This window comes from Cynocephalus volans, chromosome 5, assembly GCF_027409185.1.
Source record: "Cynocephalus volans isolate mCynVol1 chromosome 5, mCynVol1.pri, whole genome shotgun sequence".
NCBI lineage: Eukaryota > Metazoa > Chordata > Mammalia > Dermoptera > Cynocephalidae > Cynocephalus > Cynocephalus volans.
In genome coordinates this window covers 112,260,563-112,279,884 of record NC_084464.1, presented here as the reverse complement: position 1 = coordinate 112,279,884, position 19,322 = coordinate 112,260,563, and the positions used below count along the sequence as shown (strand labels likewise).

Here is a 19,322-nt window from a genome sequence, read left to right as displayed (position 1 = left end):
TCCAGATTGGAAAAGATGAAGTCAAAATGTCCCTGTTTGCAGATGATATGATCCTATATATAGAATAACCTAAAGGCTCTACAAAAAAAACTCTTAGAATCAATAAATGATTTCAACAAAGTTGCGGGATACAAAATGAACATGCAAAAATCAGTAGCATTTCTATACTTCAACAATGAACTAGGAGAAAAAGAAATCAAGAAAGCTAGCCCATTTGCAATAGTTACCAAAAAAATAAAATACATAGGAATAAAGTTAACTGAGGATGTGAAAATCTCTACGATGAGAGCTACAAACCACTGTTGAGAGAAATTAAAGAGGACACAAGAAGATGGAAAGATATCCCATGCTCTTGGATTGGAAGAATTAACATTGTGAAAATGTCCATACTGCCCAAAGGGATCTACAAATTCAATGCACTCCCCATCAAAATTCACATTTTTCCCAGAAATGTAAAAAACAATCCTAACATTCATGTGGACTAGCAAAAGACCGTGAATAGTCAAAGCAACCCTGAGCAAAAAAAATAAAGCTGGAGGTATAACACTACCTGACCTGACTTTAAACTATACTACAAAGCTATAGTAACCAGAAGAGCATGGTACTGACATAAAAACAGACACATGGACCAATGGAGTGGAATAGAGAATCCAGAAATCAACCTGTTCTCCTATATATACAGCCATCTGATATTTGACAAAGGCACCAAGACTACACACTAGGGAAGAGACTGCCTCTTCAGTAAATGATGCTGGAAAACTTGACATTTGTATGTAGGACATTGAAACTAGACCCATACCTCTCACCATATAGCAAAACCAATCCAAAATGGATTTAAGAATTAAATATACATTCTGAAATAACAAAACTCCTTAAAGGAAACATAGGGGAAATACCCTAGGAAGTAGGATTATGTACAGAGTTTATGAATACAAACCCAAAGCATAGGCAACCAAAGGAGAAATAAATGAGATTATATCAAACTAAAAAGCTTCTGCACAGCAAAAGAAACAATTAACAGAGTGAAAAGACAACCAACAGTGTCAGAGAAAATATTTGTAAAATATACATCTGACAAAGGATTAATATCCAGAATATACAAGGAACGCAAACAACTTAACAGCATAAAAACAAGTAATCCAATTTAAAAAATGGGCAAAGGAACTGAATAGGCATTTCTCAAAGGAAGATATATGAATGGTCAACAGACACATGAAAATATCCTCAGCATCACTCAGCATCTGGGAAATGCAAGTCAAAACCACTCTAAGATACCATCTCACTCCAGTTAGGATGGCTAATATCCAAAAGACTGAGAATGATAAATGCTGGTGAGGATGCAGAGCAAAAGGAACCCTTCTACACTATTGTTGGGACTGCAAAATGGTGCAGCCTTTGTGGAAAATGGTATGGAGGTTCCTCAAACAATTACAGATAGACCTACCATATGACCCAGCTGTTCCACTGCTGGGTATGTACCCAGAAGAGTGGAAATATTCAGGTCAAAGGGATACCTGTACTCCCATATTTATTGTAGCTCTATTTACAATAGCCAAGAGTTGGAACCAGCCCAAATGTCCATCATCAGATGAGTTGATAAGGAACTGTGGTATATCTACACAATGGAATAATACTGTGCTATAAAGAAAAGTGAAATACTACCATTTGCAGGAACATAGATGGACTTAGAGAAAACTATAGTAAAATAAGCCAGGCACAGAAAGAGAAACACTGCATGTTCGCACTCATTTGTGGGAGCTAATAAAAATAAATAAATAAATATACAAACAAATAAATGGGGGGTGGTGGGGGCGGGGAGAAGACACTACAGTCACTACAAGTCCTTGAACTTGTTAAGATGAGTGACCAGATATGATGTTGATGGGGGTTGAGGGGGAGAGGGAGGAAAGGCAGAATTGGTAAAGGGACATGAAAATTAACTACATTGTATACTGATAAATTAAAAACAAAAACATATTGAAATATTATCTCAACCTAGTTAGACTGGCCATTTGTAAATTAGTACAGCCATTACGGAAAACAGTATAGAGGTTTCTCAAACAACTGCAGATGGAACTACCATATGATCCAGCAATCCCACTACTGGGCATAAATCCAAAGGAGTGGAAATCATCATGTCAAAGGGATACCTGTATGCCCATGTTCACCACAGCTCTATTTACAGTAGCCAAAATATGGAACCAACCTAACTGTCCATTGATGGACGACTGGATAAGGAAAATGTGGTATATATACACAATGGAATACTACTCAGCTATAAAAAAGAATAAAATTCTGCCATTTGCAGCAACATGGATGAGTCTAGAAAAAATTACGTTAAATGAAATAAGCCAGACAAGGAAAGAGAAATACCACATGTTGTCCTTTATAACTGGGTGCTAATAAAGAAAGAAAGAAAGAAAAGACCAAAACAATATGTTTTACTTTCAGAAGGGGAAAGCAAACCTAAGGATAGTTGAGATGCGGTGTGGGGGGGGGCAAGGATGGGGAGTTTGAGGAGGGATATGTTGGGTAAAGGGCATAAAGAAAAATCACAATTTGTAATAATAGTATGCTTATAATAAATAATTAAAAAAATGAGCAAGGGAGCTCAACAGACTTCGCAAAAGAAGACATACAAATAGCTGACAGGTATATGGAAAAAGGCTCAACATCACTAATCATCAGGGAAATGCAAATCAAAACCACAATGAGGTATCATCTTACTCCAATTAGAATGATTACTATCAGAAAGCCAAAAATAACAAATGCTAGCAAGTATGCAGGGAAAAGGAAACTCTTATACACTGTTTAGTGGAAAAGTAAATTAGTATAGCCAGTATGGAAAACAGTATGGAGATTCCTCAAAAAACTAAAGATAGAACTACCATATGGTACAGCAACCCACTGCTGGGTATTTGTCCAAAGGAAAAGAAATTAGCAACTATATCATTATGTTTATTGCATCACTATTCAATCAACCAAGGTGTCTACCAATAGAGGAATGGGGAAAGAAAATGTGGTATATATTCAGAATGGAATACTACTGAGTCACATAAAAGAATGAAATCCTGTCCTTTGCGGCAACATGGATGAACCTGGAAGGCATTATGTTAAGTGAAATAAGCCAGGCACGGAAAGGTAAATACAGCATGTCCTCACTCATATGGGAGCTTAAATTAAAAAAAGTTCAGATTATGGAAGTAGAGAGTAGAGTTGTAGTTACTAGATGCTGGGAGGGGGAGGGTGGATTGAGACAGGTTGGGGAATGGATACAAAATCACAGCTAGAAAGGAAGAACAAATTCTAGTGTTCAACAGTAGTGCTAAGCGTCTATAATCAATAATAATGTATGTTCTCAACTGGCTAGAAGAGAGGAGCTCAAGTGCTCTAATCACAAAGAAATGATTTATTTTTGCAAACATGAATATGCTAATAATCCCAATTGGATTATCTCACATTGTATACATGTATTGAAATTTATTAATGCTATACCCTCAATACGTGCAATCAATAAGTGTCAATTAAAAAAAACCCACGATTTTTGTCCCAAAAGAGCATATCATTTAGTTGAAGAGTCTCAAATATGTTGAATACAGAAACCATTCTGAACAGTGTGAGTATGTTTATAGATAAAATAATGTTTTCTAGATTGTAGGAACTGATAAAAGAGAGATAATCATAAGGTGAATCATTAAAGGAGGCTTTCTGAATGAGATTGGGATTGAATTAGGCCTTTAAGTAGCAAAAGAATTTGGAAAGGTGGAGAAGAATGGGAAAGAAATGCATTTCAACATGCATGAAGAACTAGGCAACTGAATAGAGGCAAAAATAAATATGTGTATATAAGGGGGATTAAAAGAACACATGATAGTGGATAAGTTAACATATAGAAGAAATTATGGAGCATGATTATGGAGGACATAGAATGTTAGGTGAGGGGATTTATATTTAACATCATAGATGGTGAGGAGAAATTGAGGTTCTCGAGTAGAGAAGTGGTATAATATGAGTAAATGTAAGGACGGTTGAAACTAAGATATATTGAAAATCAGTTTGACATCCCAAACTTCATTCTTCTCACCTCTTTCTGGGAGGGAAGAGGGAGGTAGATTTGAAAGTAAGAAGAGGTATGAAAAGAGAACAGATGGGATGTTATCCACTGAAGTACTTTGGCATTTAAACCTGTGGTGGGAGCAGGGAGGGTATCATAGACTCGTTAAAAAAAAATCTGTTTAAAAGCTATAGACCCTCTCTTCAGAAAAATGTAAATGAATTTAAAAATCTGCATATAATTTCAGGTGCTTTACAGACTATAAGTTTCCCTTTATTAAACTAAACTCTTTTAGGGACAAAACTGTCTCTTCTTTCTCTGTATCCCCAGCATTTGTGTCCCTGATATTTGTTGGATAAATGAATTACTTTATACCTGTCTTTTCTTCCATGTGGGATGCTTCCCTTATCTACCAGAGAAACTATGTGTCTCTTGAAGTGTCTCAAATATCATTCCACAATGTAAAGTTAGGTGTTTCTATCTCTGCTCTGTGGCTCTTACCTCATATTGCAGTAAGAGCTACCTGTTGTTGAACTCATACTCTGTCAGGTATACTACCAGGCCCTTTGTTCTATGTGTTTCTTTTCCTTATAACTTCTTTTTGAGATAGATATTTTTACTCCTATTTTGCAGATGATAAATTGATACCAAGGTTTCACAAGGAATGGAACAAAGATTTGGGTTTATTTTATTGAATTGTTTTTCATATTTGTCTAAATGTCTGTTTCTTCCTCCGTTCAAAATTCATCAATGACAGGGAACTTCTTCTAATTATTGTGGCTTATGCTTTTAGTAATAAGAGTTTACATGACTATAGAAATACAGTGATTTATGATTTTTTTTTTTTCGAAATTGTAACAAGAAAATGTAAGATATCTCTCAAATTTTCTGAATCTGTGTTTTAGGCATACCTGAGACAGATTATCTACCAAGTCCTTGACGAATCTTGCATTCTTCTACCTGGCCTGAAATTCAGTTCTAACGTAGAATCTATGTTTAATGCTAATTTTGGGTTAAAAGATATATTATTTGTAGTGCATTTACATCATAATCTTCCCCAGCCCTCATCAGGTAGATAGATATGGATAAAGCAAGTAGAGAATTTCCGTTTAAGACACAAGTCATCCAGCAGGAAGTGGAGGAGCAGGACTTAAAATCAGGTATCTCAGGGTTTGTGTTTTTACCCTACTCTATCATGGTTGGGTGACTTTCAGCTAGGGCTTAAAGTTTAAAATAGTTCCAAATAAATGCCAAATTCAACAGGACAGCACTTTTATATGTTATTGCTCAATATTTATCTCTGATCACATTAAATTTTATGTTATGTGTTTCATTTTTGCTTAGGTAAATATGCTGAAGATATATTTGGAGAATTGTTCAATGAAGCACATAGTTTTTCCTTCAGAGTTAACTCTTTGCAAGAACGTGTGGACCGTTTATCTGTTAGTGTTACACAGCTTGATCCTAAAGAAGAAGAATGTAAGTTTATTCATACTATATTTTATTTTACATATATGTTTTAAGTTAGATAAAATGAACCATATATTTAAGTACAGTATTAAACATGAATTACAAATCCTTTTACCATGACCTTTGCTGTACATGTTGTAGTAAGTCAGAGAATTATCTATAAATGCCATCAAGGTGACTCTCTTGGCTTTTCTTTTCTACTTTTTTGGGGGGCAGGGGGTGGCTGGCTCATTGGGGATCCGAACCCTTGACCTTGGTGTTTTAACACTGTGCTGTAACCAATTGAGCTAGCCAGCCAGCCTCTCCTTTTTTTTTCTTTATCTCTTTGTACACTAAATATTTTAACGAGACTATTTTCTCAATTCTCTTTCTCTTTTCTTTTCTCCCTTATACTTTATTTGTATAGTTTTGTTTTAGAAATACCAAGATATTAAATCAGGGATATCAGGTAATTAAAGCCATACTACAGGCTAAAATGATGATAGAAATTTTAGTGACAGAATACGTTGAATGCTGATGTTTCCCAAATGCTCTTTCTGTTTGTTTTTACAAAGAGAAATGGAACTGCTAAAAACATAATTTTTATTTATCTACCATAGAGAGTTGTTTAATGTGAGTCTCTTATAACCCTCCCTTGAAAATATTTTTTGTTGAATAACATTTTTAGTGTAAATGCAAGTTATATAATAGATCTAAACTTGAACAATAAAAATGTTAAAGGATGTCACTGGAAAGAGTAAAAAGAATGTAATGATGGATGACTTAGCGACTGAACCAACTACTTTTGACATAATCTAATTTAATGTGTAAATAAGGAAAGGCAGATACTTACCATGCTAAGTTTCCACAGCTTGTGAAGATATAAAATCATAGCTCTGGATGCAAGAAAAAAAAAAAAACAGAATAGTACTTTTAAAATCAAACAGCTTTATTAAGATGTATTTTATACCCTACACCTTACAATTCATCCATTTAAAGTTGAAGTGTACAATTTAGTTTGTTTTTTTAATATATTCAACAGACTTATGGAACTCTCACCACAATCAAATTTAGAACATTTTTATCACTCCAAAAAGAAACCCCATGCTCCTTAGTAGTCACTCTCCACTTCCCCTCCCCCCCAGCCCCTAGCAATCACTGATCTACTTTCTATCTCTATGGATTTGCCTATTCTGTACATTTCATATGAATAAATAATACAATATGTGATCTTTTGGGACTGGCTTCTTTCACTTAGTGTAATATTTTCAAGGTTCATTCATGTTGTAACATATAATTGTATTTCCCTGATGATTAATGATGTTAAACATCTTTTCATGTGTTTCAGGCCATTTGTACTTCTTTAGAGAAATATCTATTCAGTTTCTTTGCCTGTTTTTAAATTGTGTTATTTGTCTTTTTATTGTTGATTTGTAAGAGTTTTGTTTATATTCTCGATCCAAATCCTTTGTCAAATATATGATTTACAAATATTTTTTCCCATTTTGTGGGTTGTCTTTCTTCGTGGTATCCTTTGAAGCATGTACATTTACATTAGTTACATTTCATGAAATTCTTGAAATAAAATCATTGCTAGTGGTAAAAAAGAAAAAATTAATGTACATGCTTTCAAATATATATAATTGATACCCAAAACTTCTTTTTTAAATAACTCAAATATTTAAGTTATAAATGTATGCCATCTAATAATAGAGAAACGCTCAGGAAGTTATCATATGTAGCAGAAATAAAAATTAACATTTAGTTTCTAAATACTGTTAAATTTTTACAAATGTCTTAGCACCACCATTAAACATGAAAGTGAAAAAACATATACCAGTAAATAAGGTGTATGTATTAAAAAACAAATCTTAATGTTTCAGTAATTATACTCTCAGAATTGTCATAGTTTCCTTTAAAATTATTTGAAACAATGGGAAAGAATTCAGAATCTAAAAGCTGAACTTCTTATTTTGAAATTATTTTGGGGAGGTGGCATTGGAGGACTTTTAACGTCATTTAACCTAGATTTTAAACTCAGTAGGGAGTCCAGGAGCCAAGGGCCTCAGCCATGCCCACCCCCAACATCCACATCCAGCCCAGTGAAATCCACTGATAAGGGGCATAAAGAATAACTATGATTTGTAACAATGAATACGCTAATAAAAAATAAATTTAAAAATTTTTAAAAAGAACAGGTGCAAGAAAAAATAATAAACTTCCCTCTTAGTACTGCTTTGCAGTATCCCATAAAAAATAAAAATAAAAAATAAACTCAGTGGGAGTTCAGACAAAATAATAATATGAATACAGTACTAAATTACAGAGTATTGTGTCAGTTTTTAAAAATTAGCACTAGGTAGTAAGTAACAGTGAAAACTACAATATAATTTAGAAAATATGTAAAAAATAAGTTTTAAACAAAGACTTGTGCAATTATATTTAATTCACTTTTGTTTGCAAACATATTGTGCTAACTTACCGTTATATAATACTATTTAAGTAATATCAGATGTTATTGTTGGCGACTGGAAGAGGCTTTGTCACAGTGGCCTGTTAACAATAGAAGAAATGATAAATGAGAGGAGTTGAAGATAGAAAAGTACATCATGTTTATTACTTTACATGCTGTTTATATCCGTTACCAAAAAAATCTGGGGGGATTAAACAGTAGGTTCCATACTTAGGGTTAATAAGTAGGGTGGGCAAGTGGCAAGAATTGATCCATTTTGATTGCAGAAAACATGGGACACTTCTGACAGGATCCTGAGAACAGTATGTAGTATTATGGCAAAAGGATTAGCCTCAAAGGCAGACAGATCTGAGTTTTCTGTTCTAGCTCCACTGCTTATTAACCATTTTACATAATATTTCCTAGCCTTGGCCTTTTTATATTTGAAAATGGAATAATAATTCTTATCTCACTGAATTGTAAAGATTAAAGGAAATGTAAATTAATGAAAGCATCTAGCACATATAGTATGTACTCATTAAATATCTCCCATACCACTCTTTAGTGAGGAAAAAACTTTTTCCTTCTCTGAATTTTATTTTGGTGTTTACAAGTGTTACAAGTCATGCAGCAGTGGAATTGCTAGAAATGCATTTATGATATGGCCATTGCAGAACCAGCCTCATTGCCCCACCTGTGTCATAGGCCCAAATGTTCATATTGAGTGAATTTTACTTGTGAGGATAACGGAGATACTATTTTAGGGAAAAGAAGAGTAATAGTTAAGAACTGGTTTGATTGTTCAGTACTGACCTTACTATGGTATAAACATTTGTCTGTATACTTAAGGACATATTTAATATATTAGAAATGGTCTAATTTTTTAATATCAGTAAGTCACTCTAAAAGTTAAAAATACAATATTTAGGTGCATTCCTTATTTTAAAGAAAATGAGTAAATGAAGTTATTTTTAAATCATCATATATGAGGGTACTTCAAAAAGTTCATGGAAAAATAGAATTAGAAGATAATAGGATTATTTCCACAAACTTTCTGACATACCCTCATATGATGGCAGTGATGGAGCTATGTTAGTTATTGGGGATACTAATGTACAAGACAATCTCAGTCTTTAAGAGCTTATAATTAGGTAGAAATCCTTATAGTACAGATAAGATAAGTGAAAGGGAGAATAATATAGATTACCCAGTACTTGAAAATATTTTCTTTACAGTAGAGTTTGTTTTTATTTTATAGGACATGTATAGTATATATATATACACCACAGAGGTCAACACTGTGTTTAGCCCAGAATTGCCACTAGTAACTAAATGATTCCTTCAGAGTTATTGAATGAATAAAGGGAGAAAGGGAAAAAAAGATTACAGAGGAAAAGAAGAAGAGAACCTAAGTTGGTGGAGGCCAAGGATGGCAAGTAGAGAAAAGAAAAAGGTCTATTTGGTAGGAAATGTAGACATGCTTCTGGTGCTATCAGGGACTTCTAAGCCTTAGAAATCAAAGGTTGCATTAAAACCCATGGGACTGGGAGAATTAGGCACAGAATGGTAGGGGTATTTATGATAGAGCATTTCAGAATGGTTCCCAATTCATAAGCCACTAAGGTCACATCCTCTTGAATCATGCTGACTGTTAAATACAGTATATGAATTTTTCCTTATGTTAAATGATCTTAGTAAAATAAAATAAAATGAATTCTTGATTTTTGTTTCAGTGTCTTTGCAAGATATAACAATGAGAAAAGCTTTCCGAAGTTCTACAATTCAAGATCAGCAGCTTTTTGACCGCAAGACTTTGCCTATTCCGTTACAGGAAACGTATGATGTTTGTGAACAGCCTCCACCACTCAATATACTCACTCCATATAGGTCAGTAGGTTAATCAATAAGAAGGCCTGTTATCAGACTTCAGATTTAAATGGTAAATTTCCCATTCTTCATTTCTCTGGGTTTCTTGCCAATACAGAGAGCCCTACCTATCTACCACCTTTAGAAAACCTTTGCTACATTTACTGGATGAGTTCCTAAGGTTCCAGCATGCAAAAGACAAGACCTACTCAAGGGAGTTGTTTTGACAAATATTATTAAGAAAAGCCACTGGCAAACTTATTAATATGAAGAGATAAAGAGTTATTTTATACTTTTAATTTAATTTTTAATGAAATAGAAAATTTTAAAAATAAACAACTCAAAATTCCACCATGCTAGCAAAATAAATATCATTTTTGCTTGTTCTATCTACTCTTGATCTGTATACATTAACTTTTTACATAATTAATATGTAGTATTTGTTTTAAAAATACTTTTTGCCATTTAAAATAAAATCTGAGATTATTCAGTCTTTCTTTGTAGTCCTTTTACATGATTTGTTAAATGGGTAATTTAAGATGCACAACACATATCCTTAATAAAATGATATTCAAATAGTTACTTGAAACTGTAAGTCAGTATGCAGGTCATTGGATATGAATGTTCCTATTAGAATGACTGTTAGGTGATATCTTTTGAATTTAGTTAGATAATAGATAAATTAGAGTATTGGTAGAAATTGTAGACTTTCTGTATTCTAAAGGATGTCTCTGTCTTTTCAGGCTTTTATCTTTGGAAGAACTATTTGTAATTATTGGAATTTCCCAAAGAACTTTTAGAAAATTTCACATTCATAAGAAGTTAGGGATGAAAATTGCCCAGCTGTACTTTAAATTATTATTACAGCTCCAAAAAGTATCTGGTTTTCCATTTTCCTTAGTTTCCTTTCTGACTTGTGAGAAATGTTTTATTGGTGCAGTATTCCAATTTATGTCAGTATTTTATTAATGTAAGAAAAAAGTTTCAGTAAAATGATTTCTATTCTGATTGCCTCGCTACATCTTACTAATGAATATTTTAATTGATATTTTCTATTTCAGAGATGATGGTAAAGAAGGTTTGAAATTTTATACTAATCCTTCATATTTCTTTGATCTGTGGAAAGAAAAAATGTTGCAAGATACAGAGGATAAGAGGAAGGAAAAGAGGAAGCAGAAGGTATTAAAAGAGATTCAAAAAATTGAAGTTGTTTTTTGTGTGTTTTTGTTTTGTTGCATATATAGAACTTTATTAATCCTGTACTTTGGCAGTTTAATTTTATAGGGTTTATATAGTCAAACACCAAAGTCTTTATAACCACACAGAAAGATCACAGTCTAATGGGGAGCAGATGAGCAATTAAATATGGTATAATTAAAATATGGTATTAAAAGCATTAAATAAAATATGGTATTAAAAGCATTAAAATATGGTATAATAAGTGCCATAACAGGTATGCATAGAGGGTTTGGATAGCACAAAATAGCATCTGCTTTAGCCAGTGGACAGGGTTGGTAAACATTTCCAACAAAGCTTATAATGAATCTTGAAGAACAGAGAGGAATTAAATGGAACATGAAAGAGAAGGGCATTCTGGTAAGAAGAAACAAAGGAATATTGTGCAGATATTGATAAAGTAGGTTAAGCTAATATTTTCTTGCCACAGAGCATATCCTAAATGCTTTGGAGAGGTTATTATATTCTCACTAAATTCCTGTTATCTGTCTGCTATGTTGTCATTTTTCGCTTTCTAACAAAATTCACTTGGATCTACTTTATTTCATGTTAATGATAACTGAAAATATGGAAAGAAGAAGCAAAGTTGGATTTAGGCAGAATTATGAAGGAGGTGAAGTCTTTCTTCATCATCCCTCTGTTTCTCCTATAGCTATGTCTAGTCTCCCTAATCTTTATGATGCCCTCATGTTATCATCTTCTGTGCTAGATGGTATCTCAGTGTTCTAGCCAGCATTTGCAGACTGGTGACTGGCAAGCCAGATTACCCCTGAATTTTGTTTGCCAAACAGAGGGGTTTTAAATTTTGGAACTGGAATGCCTTAGATGGACTGTCTAGTTTGCTACGTGCCCCATCTTATACCTGACTAGCTTCATTTATGTATGTTATCTGCTTGACCCCTTTGAGCATTTGAATTTGTTATACCTGCTGTAGACTTTCTATGCTTTCTCCCCCAGTTTGAATAATTTTTTGCTGTGTTGTTTAAAGATCCTGTTTTCTGTTGAATGACACAGTTATTATGAGTTAATTTGATAATTAGATTTCTCCTAATGTGTTGGCTAATTAATTAATTGGTCACTTCCCAGATAACATAACTTTAGTAAATTCTCACGTTTTAGTTAGAGGTAGACAATGCCATTCATGGTAGAAATTTCAAACTAACAGATATGGGAGCAAGTGTTGGTAAATCTCTTTTCATCTGAAAAGACTTTCTGACCTCAAGTTTTATTACTTAGCCATACTATTTTGTATCTGGTGCATCATTTTGAATTAAGGGTTAAAAAAAACATGACAGGAAACTGTGATTACACCAAATTAGCTAAGATTTAACTCTGAGTGTATGACTGAAATGTCTCTGTGTTACTTTTACTATTTTATGATGACATTGTCTTTTTCAATATTGATATTAGAATTAGATATTAAAATTTCAATATTGATATTAGAATTTTGATTGTTATAACCTCTTTTTAAAAATTAGCACTTCAGCATTTGGCTTTGTTTCAATACATCTGTTATAGCAGAAAAACCTAGATCGTCCGCATGAACCAGAAAAAGTGCCAAGAGCACCACATGACAGGAGGAGAGAATGGCAGAAACTGGCCCAAGGTCCAGAGCTGGCTGAAGATGATGCTAATCTCTTACATAAGCATATCGAAGTTGCTAATGGCCCAGCCTCTCATTTTGAAACAAGGTTTCTTTTCTTTTATTTTTACAAAAAAACTAATGATAGAACATTGGCTTTGTTTGTAACATGTGTCCTTCTAAGTCTTGGATTTTAAACTGTTGAACTGGCAGAACCTGTTATAAATATAGGTATGATTTCAAAACTCCGACCACTGTGAGCTACTGAAGTCTGACTTTGTCAACTGTAGAAAGAGGTGGTTGGAGTAGATCTTCAGGGTTGTTACTAGCTTTCATATGAAGTCTCAACTCTCAATGTTTTAGGCAGAGTCTGCTAGAATCTTATAATAGAGGAGTGGAGTCTGGAATTTTTTAAAAAGTATTATTGATTTATTACATATAAAATAAGAGATGAGAGGGGTTCTATTTTGCTCCTTTTTCTTTCCCCTGACTTCCTTGCTATGCCACATCTCCTACCTCAAATATATTAGGGCTTTCAAACAAAATTATTCATCATCTTTTGCAGAAATATAGAATAGATCCTTTTCTATAGGATCTATAGAAAGTGGCGAGGGGCCCTATCTAAGTAACATGCTACCATAACAAACGTTATACTGGCATCTCTCAGTGAATAAAGTTATTAGTGTATAGTCATGTTGATTTTCGAATGGAAAAGAACTTAAGGTTTTCTTTTTAATAGTACATGTAAATTATTGGGCCATAAGCATAAAACATCTTGACCTATTTTAGGAGAAATATACATATGGTAGACACTATCTATCAGCATTACTGAAAGAATTGAGATTTAAAAATTAGTAATCTTTACACAAATATTTATACTACAGTTAAGTAACTATGGCATTTATCTGACCCATTAGTATAAGTACAATAATTTCTGACTTGCTCTGTGCACACTTAACCCCAGAATGCAGTATGATAAGTAAATATTTATGAACCTTCCCATGCTCAAGATACTGAAAATTTTGCTTAAGTCTGATCTAAGGCACGCGTTATGTTATTCAGCTATTTCCTGAGTATCCTGGCAGCTTGGAAAACACCAAAAGGAGAAAAAACGATATAGATAGCCATCTCTGTGGTGCTAGAACCTGGGAGCTGTTTCTCCCTGTTGCAAGACTTTTGGAAGTCAAGCATTGGCGTCTTCTTATGAAGACGTAAGTGAAATAGAGACAGATGGCTTTGAACATGATTTGGTAAAAGTTAATTATTTCTTATTTATAAGACTATAGTATATCTGAGGGTACTTCAAAAATTTGTGGGGGAAATGCAATTAAAAGATAATACGAATCTTTCCATGAACTTTTTGAATTACTCTCATATATCATACTTTTCATCGCTGTGAACTGAATTAGTATTCTATTATAAAATAATAAAATAACTGATGGTCATAATAATAAGCCTAAATCAGCAAATAAATATTGCATTGTGAACAGCATTCTTTGTTTTTAAAGCGGGATTAATGTTCAAAATTTTTGAAAGAAGTTTCATAAAAATAGTTAAAATATTGGCATTCAAAGGTTAAACTTTAAGTATCTCATGTTAAACACTTTATTTCTCTAATAATTCAAGAGGAATACACTGATAATATGTTTCCTTTAGACCTCAGACGTATGTGGATCATATGGATGGATCTTACTCACTTTCTGCCTTGCCATTTAGTCAGATGAGTGAGCTTCTGACTAGAGCTGAGGAAAGGGTCTTAGTCAGACCACATGAGCCACCTCCACCTCCACCAATGCATGGAGCAGGAGATGCAAAACCCATACCCACCTGTATCAGGTATGTTGGGACAAGCATATGGTGTTTTATTTTAGGGGCTGGTAACTTTTTCCTTCAAAGGACCAGATAGTAAATATTTTAGGCTTTCTGTGCATATAGTTTCTGCCACAATTACCCAATTCTGCCATTGTTGCAGGAAAGCAGCCATAGTCTGTATGCATAAGCAAATGAATATGTTTCAATAAACTTTATTTACAAAAACATAGAGCAGGTCAGATTTAGCCTGTGGGACATAATTTGCCATCCTCTGATTAGAGCTGACACAATTCTCTTTGGAAAATTTAGCTAATAACAATTTACTTTAAAGATTAAAGTACGTTTCATTTTATTATAGCTTTATTATCAAGCACATCGTGTGCAGTGTATTAAGAAAAATTAATATTTTGGGGAATGTAGTGTAAGGATCTAAGAAATGAGAACCAAAAATTTGGTTATGGGTGTTAATTTGATATTAAGGAAAATACTGTGAGAATTTCAGAGAGAATAAGCAGTTCATAATAATATTTTCATAAAGCTATTTTGAAGTTTAATCTTGTCAATTGTTATTCAAATTATAAGTTTTTAATAGAGAAATATTAGGGAAGTTTTCTAATAGAGACCATCTTTACAATTTTCAGTTAAAAAACCAATTCTTCTATTACTGACTCATTTGATGTTTCATCCTCGGGAAGAAAAATGGCTGTAAATTTCCTTTCGTGGTTTGTAATTAGCTGTAATTTACTTAATTGAAATGACATATGATGAGTTTTAATAACTTCAGTATAAGTACAGCGTTGTATTGGCCACAAGTATTGCTACAAATATTGTAAGAGGATAAATATTGAGTCATCAGAGATTCATATCACAGTGTAGAATTGAGCATTTTATTTATCAAAGCATAAAATGCTTGAGTGGATATGAAAGTTGCATGAGAGGATGAAACTATTCAGAATATTGGAAATCAAAACACGACCCATTAATTTTCTTGCTGCACTTTTAGTTCTCATTCCTTTCTAAATACTCTTGGAGAATTTAAAATTTCTGTACGAACATGTTAATGCACCTACTTTGATATAATTACTGGTAGTCATTTATAGATTGTGTAGTTAGGTTTTTCTCTTTTAATAACTTGCCAGGAGGCCGGCCCGTGGCTCACTCGGTAGAGTGCGGTGCTGATAACTTGCCAGGATCTCTTTATCATTTCAGTTCTGCTACAGGATTGATAGAAAATCGCCCTCAGTCGCCAGCTACAGGCAGAACACCTGTTTTTGTGAGCCCTACCCCCCCTCCTCCTCCACCACCTCTTCCATCTGCCTTGTCAACTTCTTCATTAAGAGCTTCAATGACTTCTACTCCTCCCCCACCAGTACCTCCCCCACCTCCACCTCCAGCCACTGCTTTGCAAGCTCCAGCAGTACCACCACCTCCAGCTCCTCTTCAGATTGCTCCTGGAGTTCTTCACCCAGCTCCTCCTCCAATTGCACCTCCTCTAGTACAGCCCTCTCCACCAGTAGCTAGAGCTGCCCCAGTATGTGAGACTGTACCAGTTCATCCACTTCCACAAGGTGAAGTCCAGGGGCTGCCTCCACCCCCACCACCACCTCCTCTGCCTCCACCTGGCATTCGACCATCATCACCTGTCACAGTTGCAGCTCTTGCTCATCCTCCCTCTGGGCTACATCCAACTCCATCTACTGCCCCAGGTCCCCATGTTCCATTAATGCCTCCATCTCCTCCATCACAAGTTATACCTGCTTCTGAGCCAAAGCGTCATCCATCAACCCTACCTGTAATCAGTGATGCCAGGAGTGTACTACTGGAAGCAATACGAAAAGGTAATTTTCTCAGAGCCATGAAAAACATTGCTATAGTAGCATTGTAAACTTTCTAATTATTTAAGATAATAATGTGTTCCTATTTATAAAATTTTAGATGATCATGATTTTGTACAAATGGCCTTTAGAAAGAAAAGCTATATCTAACTTATATTTTAAATCATTTTTAAGAAAATACAGTATATCATATATAATCATTTTATTTTCATTCTTAGTAGGGATTCTTAAAATGTATATTAAGTGAATGAGAAATTTAAAGTATCAGACTTTTTTTTCTTTTTTTATTGAATCATAACTGATTATACATATTTTTGGGGTACAGTGTTGACTCATTATTTGTGTACAATATGTGATGATCAAATCAATATTATTAGCATATTCATTATTAGAAATTGTAATTATTTAAAGTATCAGACTTAGATGTTATAGGAAATTTAATTAAAGCCCTTTATATTATGTTTAATGCATATATTAACCCCTTTAAAAATATTTTCTTCAATATTAAGGCTGTTCATTTGGAGTATCAGTGACACTTGCTCTACCAGATGCCTTTAAAGGATTCAGGTTCCTCCTTTAGTAACAAAAGAAAGAGTTCTCATATTCATTCATTCAGTCAACATTTCCTAAGCAACTACTATGTGCCAGAACAAATAATAGTGACTTTTCTTTAAGTACAGGGGATAATAAAGCCACAGAAAATATATTCATCAGATGTTTAATTTATTTGACCATAGAAGTGATAGAAGAAATGTATCACCTAGTTAACTTTTTAGGGTGTGGTAAGCAGGGAGGTACAATAGACCATGATGGACAAATAAACTGTAGATATCCACTGGGATATCTGGTAAGTTTCACCACCTAATCACAGATGATAATGTAATGAAAGATTTAATACCTCTCTAAATTTGATTCCTTCAAATTATTTTTTAATACATCTTGCTTTTTTTTCTTATTAGTATTTCTTATGTGTACTTGATTTTATTTCATAGGATTAATAATATCTAGTATTTAGTATTTTGATTTAAAATGAATGGTTTGGATTTACTATATCAGGTATTCAGCTACGCAAAGTAGAAGAGCAACGTGAACAGGAAGCTAAACATGAACGCATTGAAAATGACGTTGCCACCATCCTGTCTCGCCGTATTGCTGTGGAATATAGTGATTCAGAAGATGATTCAGAATTCGATGAAGTTGATTGGTTGGAGTAAGAAAAATGCATTGATAAATATTACAAAACTGAATGCAAATGTCCTTTGTGGTGCTTGTTCTTTGAAAATGTTTGATCATTCTAGTGTTTTGCTTTCTTTTCCTTATAATAACCCTTTGCCTCCATAATTTTTGATTTCTAAGAAAAATATTAGCATACATTTCAAACTAAATGTTTTACAGTGGCTTATTTTACTTTTTTTTCCCTGAAAATACATAATTTGGTCAACTAAACCACTAAGTATTAAGCATGGGCAGCTGTTGTTAGATTAGCAGATTCAGTTTCTTGGTATATCTTAATTGTGCACTTTGTGAATTTTAATTTAAAGAAAGCAACTGAGATTGAAATCTTGAGGGCAGCTGTATCTATTAATGAGCCTTATTCCATTTCCTGATGTTTTTAAAGAAGAAACACTGCCTTGATTATATGAATACACTCAGAAAGTACTTTTAGCTTGTAGTGTTGAATTCGCTTAAAGGAATGCTTGAATTTTCTAATTATTGTTTTATTGTTTTTAAATATTTGCCTTATTTGAATGTTTAGCAGTACCTTCTTCCCACTTATATATTGTGTGGTACAATTTTGCTTGCCTATAGGAGTTTAAAAATTTTCCATGTGAAATACTCTGACTTAAACATACATGTAACTTACATATCTGTTAAGAATAACAGTCTGATTTAATAAATGGTTAATTTTAAAGGTTCATGGGTGTTGCTCTTTGAATAAAATTATTTCTGATTGTATTTATCAGATACTATAAAGTAGGCTCTAAATACATAGATAGTAAATGAAAATTTTAAAAACAACTTAAGCTATATAATTTCCTCTTAATTGTACAGATTCATATTGTCTAGTATATAGTTTTCATATCATTTTTTTCTAAGGTCACAAAATTTGTATTTCTCAAATACTTGTGGTCTTAAAATCTTAACTTGCCATCTAGTTTTAGCTCACCTTAACTTCAATTTAATAGCATTCTTGAAATTCTATTTTGCAATGATAAAATGAGTTGTTAATGTTTACACATTTCAGAGTCATGGATACAGGAGAAGCACCATTAATACCAGTTTACTTAGTTTAAAGAAAAGACTAAATGAGGTTTAAGTAGATTGTAAAAGTGACTGCAGTCTTCAGCTTTCCCTGTATCTACCCCTTTTACGATGCAGTATTCAGCTCTTCCCATCAAGAGGTGTGTTCTGTTCCTACCCCCTTAAATCTGAGTGTCCCTGAGACTTTCTTTGGCCAATAGCATGTGGCAAAAGTGATATTGTGCCAGCTGTAAGTCTAGGCCTCAAGAGGCCTTGCAAACTTCATCTCTCTCTCTCTCTCAGAACCCTGCTTCTGCCATGGGAATAAACCCCAGGTGGCCTGCTGAAGAACAGAAACCTCATGGAGGAGAGCTAGTCCAGTGAGGCCATCTTAGACCAGCAAAGCCCAAGCTCACCTGCTGGCTGACTGTAGACAGATGAGCAAGCCTGGCCAAGATTAGCCTAGCCTAGTCCAGCCCAATGACTCATAAATTCATGAGCAAAAATAAATGTTTATTGTTTTACACCTAAGTTTTGAGGTGGGTTATTTCATACATCATTATTATGGCAATAGATATTTGAAACGTGAGGTTACTTGGTTACTTGATAATTTGGGGGTTATTTAGGCAGATAAGTAATGACCTGAATCTTTGTAGAATAAGAATAATGAACCAAGTTCAATTGTAGCAATTCGGTCGGGACATAAAAAACATTTCCTAATGGCTTTAATGAACAAATGATTTGATTTGCTGTTTTGGGTAGCTTAGCTTATAACAAGAGATTAGATAACCATTG

General features: G+C 33.7%; 1 protein-coding gene across 5 annotated transcripts in view; it reads left to right on the top strand.

Annotated features, from left to right (window-relative positions):
- WASF1 (WASP family member 1) overlaps positions 1 to 17,671 on the top strand; it is an 89,125-nt gene extending 71,454 nt beyond the window's left edge. For 4 of the 5 annotated variants that reach the window (XM_063097304.1, XM_063097303.1, XM_063097302.1 and 1 more), the window contains exons 3-9: positions 5,399 to 5,533; positions 9,689 to 9,842; positions 10,883 to 11,000; positions 12,576 to 12,748; positions 14,296 to 14,475; positions 15,661 to 16,289; positions 17,343 to 17,671. In XM_063097304.1, coding sequence (XP_062953374.1) covers positions 5,399 to 5,533; positions 9,689 to 9,842; positions 10,883 to 11,000; positions 12,576 to 12,748; positions 14,296 to 14,475; positions 15,661 to 16,289; positions 17,343 to 17,500 — 1,547 coding nt within the window. In that variant the 3' untranslated portion in view covers positions 17,501 to 17,671. The remainder of the gene's footprint in view (positions 1 to 5,398; positions 5,534 to 9,688; positions 9,843 to 10,882; positions 11,001 to 12,575; positions 12,749 to 14,295; positions 14,476 to 15,660; positions 16,290 to 17,342) is intronic. The other variant, XM_063097307.1, reaches the window with a different exon arrangement.
- The last annotated feature ends 1,651 nt before the right edge of the window (positions 17,672 to 19,322 follow it).